Source organism: Bos indicus x Bos taurus, chromosome 1 (assembly GCF_003369695.1).
Source record: "Bos indicus x Bos taurus breed Angus x Brahman F1 hybrid chromosome 1, Bos_hybrid_MaternalHap_v2.0, whole genome shotgun sequence".
NCBI lineage: Eukaryota > Metazoa > Chordata > Mammalia > Artiodactyla > Bovidae > Bos > Bos indicus x Bos taurus.
In genome coordinates this window covers 58,472,403-58,494,637 of record NC_040076.1, presented here as the reverse complement: position 1 = coordinate 58,494,637, position 22,235 = coordinate 58,472,403, and the positions used below count along the sequence as shown (strand labels likewise).

At 38.2% G+C, this 22,235-nt stretch overlaps 1 protein-coding gene across 3 annotated transcripts in view; it reads left to right on the top strand.

Moving 5' to 3' along the window:
- The window catches only part of CCDC191 (coiled-coil domain containing 191), a 98,842-nt gene that overhangs the window by 662 nt on the left and 75,945 nt on the right, over positions 1–22,235 (top strand). For all 3 annotated transcript variants that reach the window (XR_003507990.1, XM_027524058.1, XM_027524143.1), the window contains exons 2-7: positions 1,638–1,676; positions 7,556–7,697; positions 13,337–13,480; positions 16,734–16,912; positions 18,390–18,613; positions 21,609–21,759. Coding sequence is in view for 2 of the 3 variants with exons in the window: in XM_027524058.1 (XP_027379859.1) it covers positions 1,638–1,676; positions 7,556–7,697; positions 13,337–13,480; positions 16,734–16,912; positions 18,390–18,613; positions 21,609–21,759 (879 nt within the window). In the remaining variant the exon portion in view is untranslated. The remainder of the gene's footprint in view (positions 1–1,637; positions 1,677–7,555; positions 7,698–13,336; positions 13,481–16,733; positions 16,913–18,389; positions 18,614–21,608; positions 21,760–22,235) is intronic.

The window sequence follows — 22,235 nt, the reverse complement described above, 5'->3', positions numbered from 1 at the left end:
TTCTAGTTTTACATAAAGTCTGTAAAATGAATTCAGGAATGCAAGTGGATATTGAATATATCAATACTTAATTCACTTGAAAATCTCTAAATTCCAGCAGCAATCAAAAAATAGATGTTCTTTATATTTGTCACCTTTTTTGATGCCTTAGCATCCAAAGAGATGGAAAACTGAACCCCACTGTAAACTTGAAACGTGTAAATGACAAGTGCAAAGTCCCAATGACACGGTGTGTGCTTTTCACAGACTGCTTTTAACGTCACAGAAATAAATGTTTTACATGTAAATAAGTGGGAGTGCCAAATGGAAATCTTAGCTTTCAGCTCCCGAGCAGCTTCACAACTGTTTTCACCCTTAATTTACACCTCCTTAAAAACTATTGTGTAGACATGTGGCCTTTCTGAGGCCAATAGGCAATTTGTGCTTGCAGGTTATTCTAAATATACGAGCTAAATAATGCACTGGACATACTCTACTTAATGAATATCTTGCCCGAGATGCAGGAGGGTGCAGACTGGAGCATTAGAGAGAGTTGGAAACAGAGCCTGCTTCTACTGTGTGGGTTCTATAAAAGATTGGATCCAAAATAGGTTATGACTATAAATTTGATGATGAAAGGTAAAAACTGGGGACAATTTTGGGACCCCAAAAGGAAAGATTTTTGCTGCTAATACTCATTGCTACTGCCTACAGGATAGAAAGGTAAAAACACAAGTTAAGCTACTTGGGGCTCAATTGTGTTTGAATAGGATCAGCTGTTTCTTTGTTGCAGCAACAAAATTATTCAGCAGTACAGCTGCATTAATTAGTTATTTGTAAGGTGCTTTGAAGGGGTAGTGTTATGTAAGTGAAGATAGTATTATACCTTTCCCTCCTCCATGTGTCAGTATGCTAGTTTGGATATTCCCTTATTTATTTAAAAACCCACCTGAATTATTAGCAAAGCAAATACCTCTCTTTGTTAAGTGACTATTGGAATTCTGCAAACTTCTGAGAGTTACAAAGAGTGAAGAAAGAAGTTCTGCAGATCTGATTTCTAATTTCAGATTAATATCTGACTGATCTGGGTAGAAATTTATGTGATTTCTGCTTCATTTTCTGCTCTTTAAAACAGTAGATAATTGGTTATCCCTCACTCCACCCCCCAGTTCTTATTGGACCAAACAGTATCCCTGCTTTAGGTAAATACAGGTTACTCCTGAAAAGAGAGACCTAAGGAAAGGCACACACCTTTCTCCAAGCAGATTTACTTTCACGGCACTTGAATAATCTTGACTAATCAGTGCTTATTTGGGCTTTTATAAGGAATCTTATATGCAACATTCCTCTATCTTGGCTCTTAACCCTGGGGAGCTTTAAAAAAGTACACATGGGCCCTACCCCTGACCAATTAAATCGGAATCTGAAGCTGGACCTCTGTAAGAGGTGGAAACAGTCAGAAGGTGTTCCAGAAAAGGCTTCATGTTTTTCCTCCTGCTGGTATTCTGTGTTTTTTTGTTGCTGAACTTCCTACTGAAATGCTTTGGGGACAGACTAAAGAACAGTTTCCCACACACTTTAATTAGAAAGACAGACTAAAATGGCAAAGTTGATAGATATATTGCTGTGCACTAATATTCTGTATATATTATCTACAGCCTGTGTTTGACCCTGACAATGTGGAACATTGGATTAAGGTAAGGATATTTCATAATTAAGATAGAAAATTAAGAGTCAACACAGAATCATGTAGAATAGGAGTACTAATAGGTCTCTATTTTGCATATAGTTTGCTGTTTTCATTCCCATGGGACTACATATATATATATATATATATATATATATATATATATATTTTTTTTTTTTTTTTTTTTTTCTTAGTTTTATACTCTAGTACATTTTCATGATTTTGTTGCTTCTCATAAAAGCACGAATGACAAGATAACATCTCTTTCAAATGCCATGAGGATCATATGAAGAGGTTTAAAGGACAGGGGAAGAGAAGCTTTAGGAGAGGACATTGTGGACTTCCCCAGATAATTGGGAAGAACGTACTGCTGTAGCTACATTGACCTGTGAGACCAATTCAGTAGGTAAAAACTGTGCATGAATCACAAATGAGAATCTAATGATTGGAGCAATCCAAAAATGGAGTGGGCATTCTTGTAAAGAGGTGGATTTTCTCTCACTGGAGGTATTCAAGTGGATTCTAAATTGTCACTCAATGTTAGGACTGTTGAAGAATATATTGTGCGTTTAGTCGGGGGTGGGGGAGCCGATTGGGTTAGATAACCTCTGAGGTCTCTTCTAGGCCCAAGATGTATGTTTCGGTACCAAGTACCATTTAAGCTGAAAGTACTGTTAAACTGCTTCAGGTGCCTCCAAGTGTCATTTTGGCAACTTGCCATACACAACTCATTTGTGCACCACATGTTTCAAAATCATGCAGTATTTTCCTGGGAAATATCCTTCTGCCTGTTAGTATTTTGAAGAGCTGTTACTTATCTAAATTGACAGCCATTATGAGCTTCAGGCTTGGAGAAGGCAATGGCACCCCACTCCAGTACTCTTGCCTGGAAAATCCCATGGATGGAGGAGCCTGGTAGGCTGCAGTCCATGGGGTCACTAAGAGTCGGACAAGACTGAGCGACTTCACTTTCACTTTTCACTTTCACGCATTGGAGAAGGAAATGGCAACCCACTCCAGTGTTCTTGCCTGGAGAATCCCAGGGACGGGGGAGCCCGGTGGGCTGCCGTCTATGGGGTCACACAGAGTCGGACACGACTGAAGTGACTTAGCAGCATGAGCTTCAGGCTAGAATGGAACCTAGGCCCGATATAATCATTGCTAACCATTTTTTCATGGTTAATTATATTTATTAATTTTTTAATAATTATAAATATTTAGCCAGTATTTATTAAGTTCCTACTAAGTACTAGCCCACTGTGTTGGGCGCTGGAGGTATAACAGTGCATGGGGCAGGTACAGTTTCTGCCTTTTCAGAGTTTATAGTCTGTGCTGTGTGCATGCTCAGTCACTTCAGTCGTGTCCAGCTCTTTGCAGCCCCATGGACTATAGGCTTCTAGGCTCCTCTTTCCATGGAATTTTCCAGGCAAGAATACTGAAATGGCTTGCCATTTCCTACTCCAGGGGATCTTCCTGACCCAGGGATCAAACCCAAGTTTCCTGTGTCTCCTGCATTGCAGGCAGATTCTTTACCACTGTATCACCTGGGAAGCCCAGTTTATAGTTCAGTGGGGGCTAAACAACTTACTTGAAATTGTTGGGAGAATTAAGGATGTGGTTGAAGTCCCTGGGGTGGGGTGCTCGTACAGATGGGGCCAGGGAAGCTTCCTAGCTCCTGCAGAAGGCCTGACTTAGGAGACAATAAGATGGGCCCACCATGGTGGAGGCTAACCTCGGGGAAGCCCACTCCTGAGACTACATCAAGCTCAGCTTATGTGCCAGTGATGAAAGTTGCAGTACCAAACCCTTCCTGGGCTTGATTGTGTGTTTAGTTACTGTCTCCTCCAGAGGGGAAGATTTAAGTAAAATAGAAAGGCAAAATTCTGCTGCTTGTACCATTTTCCTCTCTCATGCAATTATCAGCTAGCTTCACTTGGTTAGATTTTATCATTCCTGTAAAACTTCTGCAGTAGCTCTTTCTCCATTATACCCTCAAATCATCCCTGTCTTGAAAAAAATCAGTCTTCATTTCATCCCACGGTCATTTTCTTTTGGTCTTTGGACTGGACTAGTATAGTCTAATACAGCCTAGACTCCTTGCTTTTGTGTTCTTATTGTCCTCTTGTGTCCACAATTATTTTCCTTCAGTTTCTAATTCTTACCACTCACAGAAAGTTGTCATAAATGACTTCCTGAGTAAGTACAGTGGTCTCTTCTTTGTCCTTTTAACTTTTTAAGGTTATTTGATACAGTTATCAATTTCTTATGCTAGACATTCTCTCCTCCATTATCTTTTTGTGACAATTTCGTCTGGTTCCTTTTAATACCTTTCTGTTCACTTCTCTGTCTCTTGTCTGTTCCCTAATATTATCCAAACTCTGAGTATACCTCAAACAGTTACAACTCTAGACTAAGACTTCGAAATCCACTCGTTCAAAATGGAAGAGGGGGACATATATGGGAAGGACGTGGAATGTGGTGAAGATGGTGAAAGGACTTCCCTCGGGACAGAAAACGAATATCACTCAGTAGAATTGGAACTTGGCCAAAGCAGGGAACCATTATTTTTTGTGATACCAAGAATTGGTAAATCAGATTGATTCAGGCTTGAAGGTTTTCATTGGAGAGGCAAGGAATGAGACATTTGAGGCTTATGTAAGATAGTAGTTGAATATCCACACAGAGTAAGAAAGAGAAGGGACCCTGTAAAGGATTCATAGGTTGGGAGAAGGAGGGGGTGTACGGTGACTAGAGGGCTTGGTTAGGTGCAACATCACTGTATGGATTAGGAGGAGTCAAAAAAGGAGATGAATAGGAGGTTGATGGGGGGAGCAGAGGTTATCAGCATTTGATTTGAACAATGGAAAATCTTGTGACATGGTTGAGGATGACCATATCATTGAGTTGCTAAAATGCAATTGAGGAGAAAGCTGTTGGCATACAAGAGATCAAGCAAACTTTGAGACCGAAATGTTGGTAAGTCATTCTCAGGGACATTAAAGTCACTTAGAATCAGGCAGATGCTTGGTAGAAATATGAATCTTGGTGCTGGTCACTCAAATGCAACAGTCCATCTCAACTTAAAATTCATCTTCATCCTGATTTGATAGAATGACTGATCTTCTTACTCCAGTGTATTTGGCTACTTTTAGCTTTCTAAACATTTCCACTGTGTCAGTTCTCTACTCTTGGAACCTTCAGTAATTCTGCATGCTGTCATATAAGTAAGTGTTAGTTGCTCAGTTGTGTCTGAGTCTTTGCGACCCTACGGACTATAGCCCACCAGGCTCCTCTGTCCATGGAATTTATCAGGCAAGAATACTAGAGTGGATTGCCATTTGTTTTTCCAGGGAATCTTCCCAATCCTGGGATAGAAACCAGGTCTCCTGCATTGCAGGCATATTCTTTACCATCTGAGTCACCAGGGAAGAGGCAGTAAATTCTAGAGAGGCCTCTATCAATCTCACTGGAATATCAATCTCCCTGTAACAGCCCTTTTACTCTTATACTGCATGACTCCTAACAGGCCAGTCTCCTTCCCCTCTATCAGGTAAGTCTTCCTTTTGCTTTTTTTTAATGATGATCCCCAGCTTGGAATACCATCTCTCTAGGAGGCCAGTCCACATCTTTCCCTTAAGTCTCAGCTTGAGACACCCCTCTCAGTGAACAACTACCCCTCACTCCCCTTACCCTCATAATCCTATCTTCTGTACTCCTTTCCATGGAGTTATGTTGGCATTCATACACACAGATACAGTGTCAAGCATTTACTTGTATGCAGAGTGATTAAGTGGACATGAATTTGAGCAAGCTCCAGGAGATGGTGAAGGATAGGGAAGCTGGGCATGCTGCAGTCCATGGGGTTGCAAAGAATTGGACATGACTTAGCAACTGAACAATAACAACAACAGCAACAGTGATTAAGAAAGAATTGGGCACTTTCAAAAAATACTTTACTCAGAAAACTACTATGTATGGACATACGGTTTGCACATGGGAATTGGTCAAGAAACTCGTGTATGTACCTGCCAGCCTTGAGGAAATGAAGGAGTGCATTATAGAGCTGCCATCTGTGCATCAGTGGCAACAGGCTACACAGGGTCTGTAGTGGGTAATGTAATCAGTGTGTGCCGTGGGACATAAGGAACACATGTTAAACATTTATATGATCACAGGACTCACTGAGACAGTTCCTTTACAAATTACATCCTCATAGCATAGTCAATGAGTAAGAAACTTTTGAAGACGTTCAGTTGTTTTAATCACCTTGTATTGCTTTAAGACTGTTCTTAAGTTGTTTATTGCACACATGGCACATGTAACCCAAACTAAAGTGAACTCTTTGGGAACAGAAGCTTTTAGTTTTGTTTCCCCCTTAATGTCCACAGTCCTGGGAACAGAGTTAGCCTTTAATCAACTTGTTTAAAGAATAAGTTGCTAAAGAGATACTTGAGACCTATCCAGTCTCTTATGTATTTTAATTGAAAAAAAAAAATGGTAAGAATATAATGTTTTAAAACAAGGAATTACAGAGATTATTTCTAATCCTTACTATCATCTAGCATTTTCCCCCCCAAATCTTCATTTTAAGTGATAGCCCAAACATTTTCTTTGTTAGAGCCAAGCACACATTTCTCTTTACTCCCTGACTTGTCAGTACCAGACTCTGCCCTTCTTTAGTACCAAATTCAGTCTTCCTTCTCCTGTCTCCAAGCTCTCTTTCTTCTAAGAATCTGCACAGATTCCAACTCAGGTGAGATGATGTGTCATGGAAAGTTATTTCTTTCACCCACAGCCTGAACTACATCTACAACCCTGTTTTTGTTCTTTATATTTAGTTTGTGGATATTAATTTTAAAAAATGAGAGTTGATCTATTTATTTGTACATTATTGACAAATATATGTGTCTGTGTATGTTTACACATACAAACAAATAGAGTATATGTGAAATTCATCTCTCTTCCTTAGAATTTAAGGACCTTAAAAGGAAGGACTAGGTACCAAGCATATCGTGACCCTTAAGTAAAGGATATGTAACAACAGCATTGACTTGGGCATGATGGAGGCTCTGAAAGAGAACACATCTCTCCAGAGTAACCTCATGAAGGTCAAGGATACGTTCTTGACTCTCTCTCCCGTTAGACCATTTTTATTCTGATTTCATATTTTGTCCCATATGTTCTATTTTGACCTCTTTTTCAAGTTACCTTGATGTTTCAACTTTATTCCTCTGCTTCAAATTCAGACTTAGCATATGAAATCCTTAAAAATTTAAAAGATCAAGCCCATGACAAGTTTTGAGCATGTAGGTAAAACCAAAATGTCAAGAGTTTGCCCACCTCTGCCAACCCCTTCCCCATTCCTGTGAATTTGGCCGTGTTTTTACTAGATTTCACTGTTAACATTCTGAATTACTACAGTTCAGTGACCCTTTATCCCAGTTTTATTAGTTTGCCTGATATGTAATGGGAAGTTTCCTTCAGGGATAGGAATCTGAAGTACAGCTACCTGCCTCTGGTTCACATTCATATGCAAGTACCAGTGGCATGGAAACTATTAATAATAAGCTATTGTATATTTTTTAAATATCCAGGTGTCAGGATCCCATGACTAATGCTCTAAACAAAAGTCATCTAAAGCTTAAACACCCTTTTGTTCAAATATAAACATTATGAGCACCTGTTAAAACTTGGTAAAATGCTGCAATTAATTTCATGTTTAATGAGTGAAATTATTTGGGGTTGATGTTTAAACTTCAAAGTATCTTTTAAAATGGAAAAAAGAAAGTATCTTGGTAGTTGATAGAAAATCAGAATCTTGAATAGGAGAGAAATCTTCTAACCCTGAAGAAAGTTGTCATCTTGGATTTTTTTTTTTTTCTTTTAAAGAGAGTGGAGAAAGCTTCAGAATTTGCAGTTTCTCAAGTATTTTCTGCTGGAAATTCAAATTTATCCAGAAGGCTTTGGGGCCAACTTGTAGATTTGGAAACACCTGAGCAAATAGAAGATCATGAAGAAGTCTACGCAGAAGGTAAGAGAAAATACATTGGGAGTACAACTTACTAAAGCATAACTCATAATGAATTTCAGAATACAGAACAAAAGTGTTTCTTTCTCTTGTTCTTAGTTTTTGTTTTCTTCTGCTTTCCTAGAGCTAATTTACTCTGGAATTACTTCCAGTATTTCAAGTAAGGTTATATTTAAGGCCTGTTCTGTCTCTTGAAATAGAACCACGTCCAGAGGCAGTTTTGACATAACACAGTTATCTAGTAAGTGTAAGATACTGATCTTGTGGCACCAAGGGCAGCTTGTTTATAAATCAGCTTTGTTCCTTAGGAAAGGAGAAAGCATTTACTCTTCTGGAATCAGTATGGTAGTTACTGATGCCCTAGGGAACTCCACTGTTGGGATGAAGAGATCTAGAGGGACCAGCAAAGAAGACTGGAAAGGAGAGGCCCTTGAGGTAGGAGGAAAGTCAGAGTGCCGTATCCTGGAAGCCAGTTTTCATTTTGAATTATGTATGTCTCCAGTTTTTCAGATTATTTCTTCATTTATTCAACATATACATTAAATTGTTACTCTGTGCCAGGTATTGTTTTAGGCTTTGGAAGAGCAAGTTATGAACAAGGGATGACGTTCTTGCTTTCATGGAGTATGCATTCTAGAGTGGGAATAAAGAAAATGAAAAACAAAAGGTCAGACAGTGATAAGTCATCCGAGTTTGGACCTAAATAACAAGAAAGAGCCATGCAAGCTGTGATGGTGGAAGAGCATCCCAGGCATTGGGAAAGGTCACATTAAGAGTTAAAGTACAGGCTTGGGTGTGCTTGAGGGACTGAAGGAAGACCAGTGTTGCTGGAGCTTCCCAATGGAGAAAGCTTGCAGAAGGGTCTTCTAGGCCTGGGGAAAGAATTTAGAGTTTCTTCTGAGTATGAGCAGATATCATTGAAGAGTTTTTTTATTATTGTTTTAACATCTTTGAAGGGATTTAAGCAGAGGTACAGTAGTACCTTTTCCTAATATATGAAGACTGAATTACGGGGCGGGAAAAAGGAGACTAGTGAGAGACTGTTACAGTGGTCTGCGTGTGCTCTGACGGCACTTGGTCTTGGGTAGTTGGTGGTACTGGAGATGGCGAAAGGAGATTTATTCAGAAATTGGCAAAGCTATGTCTTACTCTACCCATTCTCCCACTCCACCAATAGAAATACACAGTATACTTTAGTCACTCAAGATTTCCAAGAAGTCCTGCATTTAAAAAAAAAATGTTTACTTACCCCATTTCCCAAGCTTCTTAGACCTGGATTTTTTTATCTTGAAATACATATTAATATCCTGAGAAACTTTAGAGACTATTAGTGGATGAATAAAACATTGTTTTCAAAGATCAACTGTCTGTTAATATTCAGTAAGAACTAGTAATCTGGGGAACACACTTTGAGAAACTCTACTTTAGGGTGGGCTTCACGCCTCTGATCCAACGTGAAATGTCCTACAGTTGAACCCTCCAAGGGTCTCCTCTTTCATTGTCTTTTTGGAGTACTTCATTCTAAATCTCTCCTCACTAATAAATGGTATTTAGTAGATGCAAATTATTTTACACATAAATTATATATAAATATTCTGAACTATTATAAATGGGGTTACTCAAATATCTGTTCCATTTCTCTACTTTCCTCTGAAAGCCAGTAGTGTCTGTTGCTAGTATACTTTATACACTTAGTTTCTACCACTTTGATTCATTTTTTTCTACTTTACATTTCATGCCTTCCTATCTATGTTAAATGTCTTTTAGCATCATTTAATATTTGGAAGCACTCCATTCCCTTAGAGGTGTGCAATAATAATAATAACCATGATGAAGAATGCTAAAATAGACGTTTTTCTTCTTTGAAAATCCCCATACCGTGTCTGTAAGAGCTGTATAGTAATGATGATAATGAAGTTAATGCTAAATTTTCTCTTATGCCTCTACATTTAAGAAGATTTTCTGGATGTCACTAAGAAAGAAATGCAAATGGAAGTTGGCTTCCAGAATATCTCACCCCAGTTTTTCTCCTCCCTCAATGTGGGTCTCTCCTTCCTAGTTGGCTTGCCTAGTTCTGCCTTAGCTCTTCAACCCCTAGAAGCCAGAGTTCCTTGGGGCTTAGTCCTTGCAACAGTTCTCTATCCACCTTCCTTCTTTGGCGATCTCATCCTCTTCTGTCTCTACATAGTATCTGTATGCTGAGAACACCTACGTTTATTTCTTCAGCATGGTTCTGTCCCTTGAAACCCAGATAATATAACCAACACCTCCTTGAATCCTTATTTGAATATCTCATAAGCATCTCAAACCTAACTCATCTAAAGCTGAATTCCTCATCTTCCATCCAGATCTACTGCTCCCTTTTTGTTCCCTGCCTCGGTAAATGACATCTCCATCCTGTAGTTGCTTAGGTCAAAAAATGTATAGGTTTCTTTCTCTCACATCCCATATCCAGTCCATCAGCAAATCATGTCAGCTTCACCTCAAAACATTATTTTCTAGAATCTGAGCATGATTAATACTACCACTTCAGGTCTAGGCACCATCACCTCTCTCCTGGATATTTGTATCCCAACTGGTGTCTCCTGCTTCTGCGCTTGTCCCCCTACAGTTTGTTGTAACCTAGTAGTCAGAGTGATGCTCTTAAAATATGTTACCTCTTTGCTTAAAACCCTTCTGTGGCTTCCCATTACATACAGAGTAAAAGCCCAAGTACATCGGATGATGTCAAGACATAGAAAAAAAGGGTTTTCAACCTCAGCACTGTGGATATTTTGGGCCAGATAATTTTTGTGTCGGGGGCTATACTGTGCACTGTAGGGTATTCACTGGCATTCCTGGCCTCTCCCAGTTGTCATTTCAGTTCAGTCACTCAGTCGTGTCCGACTCTTTGCGACCCCATGGACTGCAGCACACCAGGCCTCCCTGTCCATCACCAACTCCCATTGTTTACTCAAACTCATGCTCATTGAGTCGGTGATTCCATCTAACCATCTCAACATCTATCGTCCCCTTCTGCTCCCACCTTCAGTCTTTCTCAGCATCAGGGTCTTTTCAAATGAGTCAGTTCTTCACATCAGGTGGCCCAAGTATTGGAGTTTCAGCTTCAGCATCAGCCCTTCCAATGAATATTCAGGACTGATTTCCTTTAGGATGGACTGGTTGGATCTTCTTGCATTCCAAGGGACTCTCAGGAGTCTTCTCCAACACCACAGTTCAAAAGCATCAATTCTTCAGCACTCAGCTTTCTTTATAGTCCAACTTTCACATCCATACATGACCACTGGAAAAACCATAGCCTTGACTAGACAGACCTTTGTTGGCAAAGTATTGTCTCTGCTTTTTAATATGCTGTCTAGGTTGGTCATAGCTTTTCTTCCAAGGAGTAGGCGTCTTTTAATTTCATGACTGCTGTCACCATCTGCAGTGATTTTGGAGCCCAAGAAAATAAAGTCTGGCACTGTTTCCACTGTTTCCCATCTATTTGCCATGAAGTGATGGGACCAGATGCCACGATCTTAGTCTTCTGACTTTTGAGTTTTAAGCCAACTTTTTCACTCTCTTCCTTCACTTTCATCAAGAGGCTCTTTAGTTCTTCTTTGCTTTCTGCCACAAAGGTGGTATCATCTGCATATCTGAGGTTATTGATATTTCTCCCGGCCATCTTGATTCCAGCTTGTGCTTCATCCAGCCCAGCGTTTCTCATGATGTACTCTGCATATAAGTTGTTGGAGGCAAAAATGGCTCCAGTCACTGCCAGATATCCACAGGGAGGCAAGTTCATCTCTGATCTAGAACCACTGCTCCAACCCTGATCCCTGCAATACTTCTTCCACCTCATCTCCAACAACCCTCACTTCACTAATTCCTCCAGCCATTCCACCTTCTGTTTCTCCAGTACACTAAACACTCTCCAGCCTTAGGGACTTTGCACTTGTTTTTTTCTCTGCATGGAATCATGTTCCCTTGCCGGGGTCCAGCCCCGGCTGATCCAGGGTATTCGAAGGAGAGACGGCCTAGGTGACTATTTATATGCTAATTAGAGATATAAAGAGTAATAGAATGAGGATAGCTCAGTAGGAAAATTCAGTGGAGAAAAGAGGCTGAGTAGCTTGGTTTACGCGGAAAATCAATATAACCCGTGACACCAGGTTAGCTCTGACCACGGAGGCTGCAGGCGCCCTCTCGAATAGCGGAAGATGCCCCACCTTAGACACCTTCTCGAGTGGGTCTTAGAAGCCCAGGCAAATAAATGGTCGCAGAGGATATCCACACTCCAGATGGAGACTCAGCCAGAAGTTAAAGGGAAGAATGACATGGGGAGACCAAGCGTTGGTGAGCAAGGCCCGTAGCTTTATTTTCAACAGGGGTTTTTATACCCTAAGTTACACATAGAGGATAATAGGGGATGCAAAGTCAGCAGTTTTTGATCCTTATCAAAAACCAGAGTTTCTTTCCTGCAAATTTATCGTATACAAATGGTTTAGGTGATTTACATCATCTTCTGGCCAGAAGGCCTATTAACATTTTATGACTCTTGACAAGGACTTATCAACAAAGACTTATTTTCTCTAAGAGTAATTATTTTAAGGTTTGGTGCCATCTTCCGAAGATAAAATTGCATTTCTATAGGGTGGACATGTAATGGGTTTACAAGAAAGGAAAGAATTTATTACCTTAAGGGTCTAAAGTTACTAACACCAAGGCCACTACTTATTTTTTCTACATACCAACTATTAATTAATACATATTCAAGGATACAATTCAGGGGATGTGAAAACTTGGCAGCAAGCATTGGCTCATCAATGAAATCTTTTACTAGTTTTATTCTGACAGTTTCTAACTCTCTGAGAGGCTCTAAGCTATTTGAATATCTTAAGCTTCCCGTGCCTCTCAAGGCTGGGAGACTGTAAACAATCGTATGTATAGCTGTAGGAGTCAGGGTAAACTTGTCAGGTGAGTTAGAGAGCCATCTGAAGGGTTTGGATTTAAACACTCCTAATTGCCCAGGAACTTTATTAATTAGAGCTGTAAGTTAACTCTTTGACAGAGAGAGTGAGATGGTGGTAGGGGACAGCCCCCAGTAAAGTCAGAGGTGAGAGCACAAAGCAATAAAGTAGGCAGACTCTGGTTTTTTGGGGGCAGATGCTCGAGAATATCCGGGGGGACTCCTAAGGCTCGATCCCGCCTTTGCGTATGTCGAGCCTCCTTCCTCATGACCTTTGTCACGAGTGGAGTGCCTCACCGGCTCCCGGCATTCCCTTATATAGCCATCTGGCTCACTCCTTCACCTCCTTCCCTTCTTTGCTCAAATGTCTTCCCAGTGAGGTCTCCTTTGACCACCCAATTAATTTAAAACTATCAACACCCGCCTTCCATTTCTTGTACACCATTTCTCCTTCTCCTGCTCTGTCTTTCTGACTTACTGGTTCTTTGTCTCTCTTCCCCAGTTAGAATGTAAGCTTCAAGGTGATGGGTTTCATTTTCCCTGTTTTGTTCACGGCTATACTCCCAGTATCTAGAGCAGTATTTGACACATGATAGTGCCTCAAGAAACATTTATTGAATGAATGAAGATAGCAAATGAAGAAAGTCTCTGAAGTAACTGAAATATTAAAAAGATGTCTTTGTCTTATTGATAGCTCAGGAATTGGTCAATGACTGGTTAGACACCAAACTTAAGCAAGAACTAGCAAGTGATGGGGACAATGATGCTGAAGACACTGTGTCCAGTATCCGTCCTGTGCCAGAAGCCAGTGGACATTTGAAATATGACAGGTTTGATGGTAAGAACTTACTTGATTGTTCTAAGCTTTAACATCAATGATGGTTCCAAGAAATCTTTTTAATTGTTCTGAATAATAAATAATATGTTATTTGACTTTTCTGTCTTTTGCTTAGTTTTGTAATTGGCTTTAAGTTTTCTTGATTCACTTTAAATTACTTATCTATAGGTCAGTAAATTCGTGGTGATTTTTAAAAATTAAAATATTATATTATTTGTAATTCTTCTTATGATTGGGCTTCCCTTGTAGCTCAGTTGGTAAAGAATCTGCCTGCAATGCAGGAGACCTGGGTTCAATTTCTGGGTTGAGAAGATCCCCTGGAGAAGGAAATGGCAGCCTACTCCAGTATTCTTGCCTGGAGAATCTCATGGACAGAGGAGCCTGGCGGGCTACAGTCCATGGCATTGCAAGATTCAGACACTACTTAGTGACTAAACCACCGTGATTATAACAGCAATTAATGCTGATTAAGAATGTCTCTTTCCATTGGATGACCGTTTACTCTGATGGCTGTTTCAATGTTTTACCATATTTAAACACTGACATACCATTTTGTATTTACAAAATGTTTCAAATATCTTTATAAGGGAGGTTATTACTTGTATACAGAGCCAGTGTCAGACAAAGTACATAGCTAACTTGTGAGGATTCATCAGTTGTACTCCGAGTCTAAGATTTTTTCTCTAAGCATAAGGGTAGGCATAGTGATGGTGGTGGCAGCTCCCCTTGCATGACTCAGGCACCCCTGGTGAACTCATCTTGCAGCATTTCCCTTGTTTAGGACTCTATAGTCACAGAGGCATGAGCTCTTAAAGTTAAGGGACTCCTCAAGATCACTTAATCTGATTTACTCTCTTCACCCCCTCAGACAGAGGTTCTTCCAAAGTGTCCCTTATATGGGATAATATAATCTCTGCCTAAACACTTCCAGGATAGAGGGCCTGCACTCTGGGAAGAGCCCATTCAGCTGTTGTGAGGCTCTAATCTTCATAAATTCTTTCTTTTTTAGGAAAAATTAGGATTTTGTCCTCATCTTTTACCCTTTAGTGCAGCAGAAAATATTGATATCATTTTCTCTCTCTCTCAAGAATAGTCTTCTCTTTTTTTGTGGGAGTTGTAATCATATCTGAACCTCCATATAGGTCAGTGTTCCTAGGTTAAATAGCACCAGTACTTTCAGAAGTTCTTTATATCACATTGTTTCAGATATACTGATTGCCACCTTTAGATATTTTTCTAGTTTAGTGATGTTGTTATTAGAGTGAAGCATTTCAGTACTTAGTATTTATTCTGAAGTGTATCTGAAACATAATGAAACTGCTACTTTCTTTCATATGGTGCTAATAGATCTAATTATATCTCTACTCAGATGTGTTATTACCTTCTAGTATTGTACTAGGCCTCACTCATTTTATGCTTATAGTGTTACTTTTTGGGGGGATCAAAGCATTGAACAAAAATATTACCTAGCCATTAAAAAAGAATGTTTATCAAAATTATTAACTAACATATGATTATCTCAATAGGTAAAGAAAAAATACTTGACAAAATCAATTCCTGATTAAAACTCAGCAATCTAGTAATAAAAGGTAAATTATTCAACCTGACAAAAGGCATTTATACACATGACACATACAGAAAACAAATACCAAAATGATGAACATAAATCCTACCTTATCAGAAATTGCATTATATATAAATGGATTAAACATTCCAATCAAAAGATGTAGACTGATAGAATGAACTTATAATTATGACCTTACTATATGCTGTTTCAAGAGACACAATCTAGGGTCAAAGACACAAACAGGTTGAAAGTAAAAGGATGGAAAAAGATGTACTGTGCAAACAATAACCACAAAGGAGTGACAGCAGCTTACTAATCTCAGAAAAAATAAGCTCAAGATAAAAAATTGTTACTCAGGACAAGGAAGGGCATTCTATGGTAATAAAAGGGTCAATCCATCAAGAAAACATAACAAGGATGAACATATATATACCTAAAAAAAGAGCCCCAAAGTAAGTGAAGCACAAACTGACAAAATTAAAGGGAGAAATAGATCATTCAGAAATAACACTTGGCGACTTTAGTACCCCATTTTTAATAATGCATAGAATTAAACAGACCATCAGCAAGAAAAATATTCAGTATCACTAGGCATTAGGAAAAAGCAAATTAAAATTACAATCAGTAACCACTATGAAACTATTAAAATGGCTTAATTAAAAATCTGATCATACCAAGTCTTGGTAGGGATGTGGAGAAACTGGAGCACTCCTGCACTGCTGGTGAGAGTGAGAAATTGTATAACCACTTTGGAAAACAGTTTGACAATTTCTTAAAAAGTTAAGCATGTACTTATCATATGATCCAACCATTCAACTCCTAGGCATTTTCCCAAGAGAAAAGAAACCATATATTCGTACAAAGACTTGTACACAAATGTTAATAACAACTTTATTTGTAGTAGCCCAAATCTGAAAACAATCCAAATGTCTATTCCAAATGAGAAAAATGAATTAATTGTGGTATGTCCATACAGTGGAATACTACTCAGCAGTAAAAAGGGATACACTGTTGATACAACAACATGAATGAACCTCAGAATAATTATACTGAGTTTAAAAAAGCATGGCCAAAAAGAATACATAGTATATAATTTAATTGATACCAAATTCTGGATAACATAAACTAATCTTTTGGCAGAAAGCAGGGCTGGGATTATCTTTGGGATATGGTGAAGAGCATGGGAAGAACTTAGAGGAAGAGATTGCACATCAGCATGAGGACCCTTTTGCAGCTGACAGACAAATTCATTATCTTGATTGTAATGATATTTACTGTATCTATGTATGTCAAAACTTACTGTAGACTTTAAATATTTATAAGTTTATTGTATGTTAGTTATACCACAGTAAAGCCTGTTTTACAAAGAGCACTGGAGTCGTCAAGGACGTTTAAATCCTTGTAATACAAATGTAAAAGTAGTATCTTTTAAATTTGGCAGCGAGGAAGTTAGTGACTTGGGTGAAGGCAGTTCCTCATGAGCGGAGGTTTTTTCCTCTTAGTTGAAGGTAGTTGCTGAGAGTTGTACTCATCCAATTGGCATTATCGGTTACTATTTATTGAACTCACAGCTTTGTATTTTTATTGTACCAGGATTATTTATATAAATATGGAAATTATACTAAAATTAAATTTTAAAAAATGCTTTTGATTTTCCCTTTTTTGTTGTTGTTCTGTTTCCCCCAGATTTATGTGGTTATTTGGAGGAAGAAGATGAAAGTACCACTGTTCAAAAATTCATAGACCATCTGCTCCATAAAGACGTGGTGGATTCTGGGATATTGGAAGATCTTGGAATGAATGAAAACCAAGACAAGAAGCGGCAGAAGGACCCTCGTCTTACCATGGAGATGAGACATAAGCAGGTGGGAGGGAAAAGCAAAATTAAAATGGATAACAGGAAGCAATCTTGGTGTAACACATTTAATAAGCTTAAATAAAGACTTAGGCTTTATTGTGAAAAAGGGTGCCATCTGTGGTTTGGTTAGAAAGAATAAAAATAAAATATAAGAACTTCAGAAGAAAAATAATGCTCATAAACTGAGGATAGGAAACAATTTAAGAAAACCAAAAAGAGGAATAATTGATTTTGACCAAGAGAGTGGTGAGCTAAGCTTTATTAGTTTGGATGTGGTACTTCCCATTATAAATATGTAGATTGGGTTTTGCTTGAATTTGGTTTTTGAATTGCAGTGTCAAGATATTAATATCACGAATATTCTGGTGAATGTTATAATAATTCTTTTCTAGACAGTGGAAAAATTTACTCATTTTGTGATTATAATTTGAAAGGGAGGACAGAGCTGAATTAAATCTAGTTCATCTGTTTTGAATTAGAAAGGCATATGGGAACTTTCTTTTCTCCAAAGGGAATAGTAGGTTATAGGAAAAAGATTCATCTCAACAACACTTTGTAGAGGAGCTTCAGGAAGTCAGAATGACCAAGTCTTTCCCATATGTCCAGAACCAAGACCAGACTAGAATTAATGTCTGTATGTGTGTGTGCTGTCTTTTTGTAATACTGAATTTCTGATTACTTTAAACCATAAGTTATGCTGAAGCAGCACTAAGGATGTTAGAAAAACTGGGGTAGAAATATGAGCCTGGTTGGGATTTATGAAGAAAGATGGGGAAATGGCTCATTAAGAGCCATTAGCTAGAAGTCTTATCACAGCTGGAGAATAAGATAAGGGTAAAGTTAAGTGAAACAGGAAGGAAAGGACCACTCTCTAATTCATAGCTAGTTAAGCCTCTAAAGAATTAATGAATTTGAAATAAAAATGATTATGCTTATTCAGAAATGTCTGTGAGGTTCATGATTTTGATTTCCAAATATGATCCAGAATCACTGATAAATTTAAATAAAGGTAGAATTGAATAAAAGGTCATGATGTTTCTGAAGTCAGTAAATATACTGACTGTTCTAGCCTTTACAAAGTAACCTATCAAAAATACCCTTATCCTTTCTTAAATTATAATTAGCGTACAGACAGAGCCTAAATAAATAACAGTAATGTACACCTTGGGAGATCTTATGGATAGGAAATCATTACTAAACAAGAATCCAGAACTTAGCATACAACCCATTCGATTTCAACTTTTTCATGGTGCAGATAATTCCCAAATTGTCCGGGGTTGTCTTTCCTGACTTCATTTAAAACTTTGTATTGGCCATTACCCAGTAAACAAATGAACTTCCCCTCTTTTTCTGATAAACAGTGGGGTTCTGGGCCGGCATGTTTCAATATAGTTGTATTCTGAACTTCAAAATGTGTTCTTAGGTTTTGCATATCCCTTTCTACTTGAAAGGCTGCATCTCAACCTTGATGTATTCTCTTGAAGGTAAAAGAAAATCGCTTAAGACGTGAGAAAGAACTGGAGCGCCAGAGAATTGAAAAGACCCTGAAAAAATCGGCGTTCTTAGAGGCTCAGTATCTGGTGCAAGAAGAGAAGAAAAGGAAGGCTCTAGAGGCCAAGAAAGAGGAGGAGGAGATTCAAAGGGAGATGGTAAAGCTGCGGAGGGAGATAATTGAGAGGCGACGCACAGTGGAAGAAGCATGGAAAATGTAAGCCAGCTGTGATAAGCAGCGTGAAGTTTTTTTGTTTAAGCAGTCATTTTGGAAGTACTCTATAAAGTTTTTTAAAATGTACCAACAATGCAATAACAAGACACAAAAGAGAAATCGCCCACTCTTCCATCATCTTAACAAGTTAGCTATTTTCATTTTTCCATGTTTCCTCCTGGTCTTGGTTCCTTTAGGTACTTAATTGCAACCATAAAATACATTTAATTTGTCTTTCTGCTTGTTGTAATTACCACATTGCCTGGAGTCCAAAGGTCTGTATTTTACTCCATTGAGTTCCTATACCATAGTTTATGTAATGACCTCCACTCCTCATACTGGTAAGCATTTCAGCTAATTTCAGATTTTTCACCAGTACGTAGTTCAGTGAGCATCCTTAAGCATAGAGTGTTTTCATTCTTTTGAATTATGTTCTTAGGTGTGTAATTACTGAGTTAAATGGTATAGACTTTTATGACTCTTGAAACATTGCCTAATTCATTTCCCAATGGGTTGTACTTATTTACATGATTGCTGGCAGTGGGCTGCACTCAGCATTGGGGGAGGTCATCACTTTCAATATTTTTACACTTCTAATGGGTATCTTGTTGGTTAGTTTGCATCTGTTTGTGTACCTGAATGTTTTTAAGGTTGAAAATGTTTCCTTATGCACATTTTCTAAATTTGCCTCATTCTGTTGTGAATTGCCTCAGTGTCCCATCTTCAGATAATCATACACAGAGTCACCATGGCCTTACTGCCACTGATAAAGAAAAAAAATATCTGACAAAAGAGGGAAATCAAAATAGTCCTCACAGGATGTAGTACTGTTGTGGGTCTTTAGGCAGAGAATGAGCTTCATAAGTGAAATTACTAATGTATTTATTCTGAGAAACAGCACTGATGCATAAACTACAGAAGCCTAAGGACAACGTGCCCGAAGTGCCTGAATACTCAAAGCCAGGAACACCTATTAGATAATCTTTTCCACCCCCATCCGCCTATGCAGCTTTTCCCCCTGTGTTCCTGATTGCTCTCATCCCACCCAATTTAAATCAGCTCAGCAGTGGACGTGCGTTTCATTCTTTCAAGTGCCAGGCTCAGGCCTCCTCCAGATGCCCTTCCTTTTAGAAAGCAATCACCAGTGTTTTAGTGAGTTCTTGCTAAGGTCAGCCTTGCTCTTCAGATTGCTCTCAAGCCCTGACAAATCTGGGCTGACCTAAAATAAATTGTGAAAACAACATTTGATGGTAGCCAGAAGCTCTGCTCACAGTGGGCACTCCACAGACATTCCTCACCAGACATTTCTCTTAAAAGTTAAAAGCTTATCCACAGATACAGTGAGACAGGGAACATGCAGTCCTTCTAGGTGAACAAACTGATTTAAATGTTCCAGAAAGCAATTTGGTGATAAACTATAAGAGCCATGAAAAATGTTATTATCACTTGACCTGGAAATTCCAGTCCTAGGAAAACTATCCTAAATAAATAATCAGAAATCCAAATATTTATACACAAAGATAGTGAAAATAACATTATAGATAGTGATAAATATTGGAGAAATTAATAAATACTAGTTGTACAATGAAACAGCACTGACGTGTTATCAGTGTTTTTTTCTGGGTAGAAATATGTAAGGCGAACGTGCTGACCACTACACTCTGGAAATGTTGCCTGGGTAGAAATATGGATATCCTTTATACCTCTCCAGGTTTTCACACCGAGCAGATACTGCTTTCATAACAGATACATATTTTGATGTTATTTTTAAAAATTAGAGCCATGGTATTAATATTAGAACTGTATTTCTTTTAACGCCCACTGTGACCTGCCGGTAACTATCTAATATAACACTGTTATGGCGTTAGTAAGTTCGGAAAGTCAGTGAAATGTTATTGTTGGTAGGGCTTTTTAATTTATTTGTAAAGTGGCCTACATCTGCTCCATTGAATAGTTTCAAAAGTGTCTTCTCTAAGAGGTTTATTAATTACAAGGGGAAAAATAGCAACTTTACACTGGAAAAGCTACCTTAACCAAGTGATGGTTCATATCCCTAGTAATAAGATGTAACTTTGTGTGCTCCCATAGGATATATGATAATTAATGAATAAATATCTTTAGATTATTCTGGCATCCCTCTCTCAATTTGAGTTTCCACAATTGTAAAGTGAAATTCAGAGAGATTAGGCGACTCTCCAGAGTTTTCACAGCTGGTTGTGGCAGAGCCCATGAATCCTGATTCCTGGCAGATGCTATCTCTACTACATCACTGATAAAATGTATACCTTATACATGTACACATACCTGTACAGTTTAATACACTCCAATAAGAAGGCAGTGGTTAAGAGCTGGCTTGGATTGGTGAGGGTAAAGGGATGACCTGAATGAGAAAGAAAAGATAGGTGGGTGAGCAAGAGAAAACCAGAAATTTGAGCAAAAAAGTTACTAAGAGATTCTTGTTAACTTCCCTGAAGTCCTTTTCCTCTTTGTTATTATGTTCTATTTTTTCTCTTTTCAATTATTTTTAAATTAATATAATTCCATTCTCTCCTTATTCAGTAACACCTGATTCTTTTATTATTTTTCTTCCTAGAAATCTTGTAAAAGCCTTATGATAAAAATCTCACTCCTTTCTTACCTGAGGGTCCTGTTTTATCTCCTCTTGTGAGAAGAGAGAGAACTCATGTCTGTATCAGAACATATCTAATGGTTGTTATCTCTCAAATTTTGATCAGTATTATTCAATGTTAAACTCAATGAATACACTTGACTAAAATTTCTATAAGGTTTTCTACTTTGCAGAATACATTATAACAATGTTATTTCATTTAACTGTATTTTATAAAAGAATAAACTAACTCAGAAAACTCACTCTGTAATTTTAGGCCCAGATCTAAAATTCTCTACCTTCTGATGGAAAATTCAGTGTTCATTCCACTGCGATAGATTCTAATCAAGTCTATTGTTCATACATATAGTTTTTAATTGTTATTAATAGAGAGAAGAAGAAGCAAGAAAATGCTCCAAAAATTCCAGAGAAAGGCACGTTTCAAAGTGTTCATATTCTTCTGGATGAAGAAAAAATGGCAAAAGAAAGAAAGAAGAAGCTGAAAGAGTTATTAATACAAACTTTCAAGGAAAATCACCAGGTAGGAATTGTAACATCACTTTATTCAGCATTCTGCAGCATAAATGACAAAGGGCTCCATCAGAGATGTGACAGTGTAACACTGAGCCCAGCTGAGTCTTGTTACAAATACCAGAACTGCCCACACCATTTGCTCTGTGCTACCCAACTGACTTAGTACATAAGGGAGCATTTTGATCTCTTATTCAGGGGCTATTCTTACATACTCTTTGTGATCCTGAGAAATTGGGGTATGAATTTGGGATGTCTATTCTAAATTACCCTTTTTGGAGTAGTGTGTAAGTACTAATGTAGATCTCTGGCAGTTTGCAAGCATAGCTTCCACTTTGATAGTCGTAACTTTTATTCAGAAGAATTATTCAGAAAGTTACTTGCCTTTTGGTAGCTCAAATCCTAAACAGTAATATATCGGTGCTTCTACTTTTAATGGCATGTGTTTTATTTTGCTCTTCTATCACTTTCTTTAGTTCCACTTTT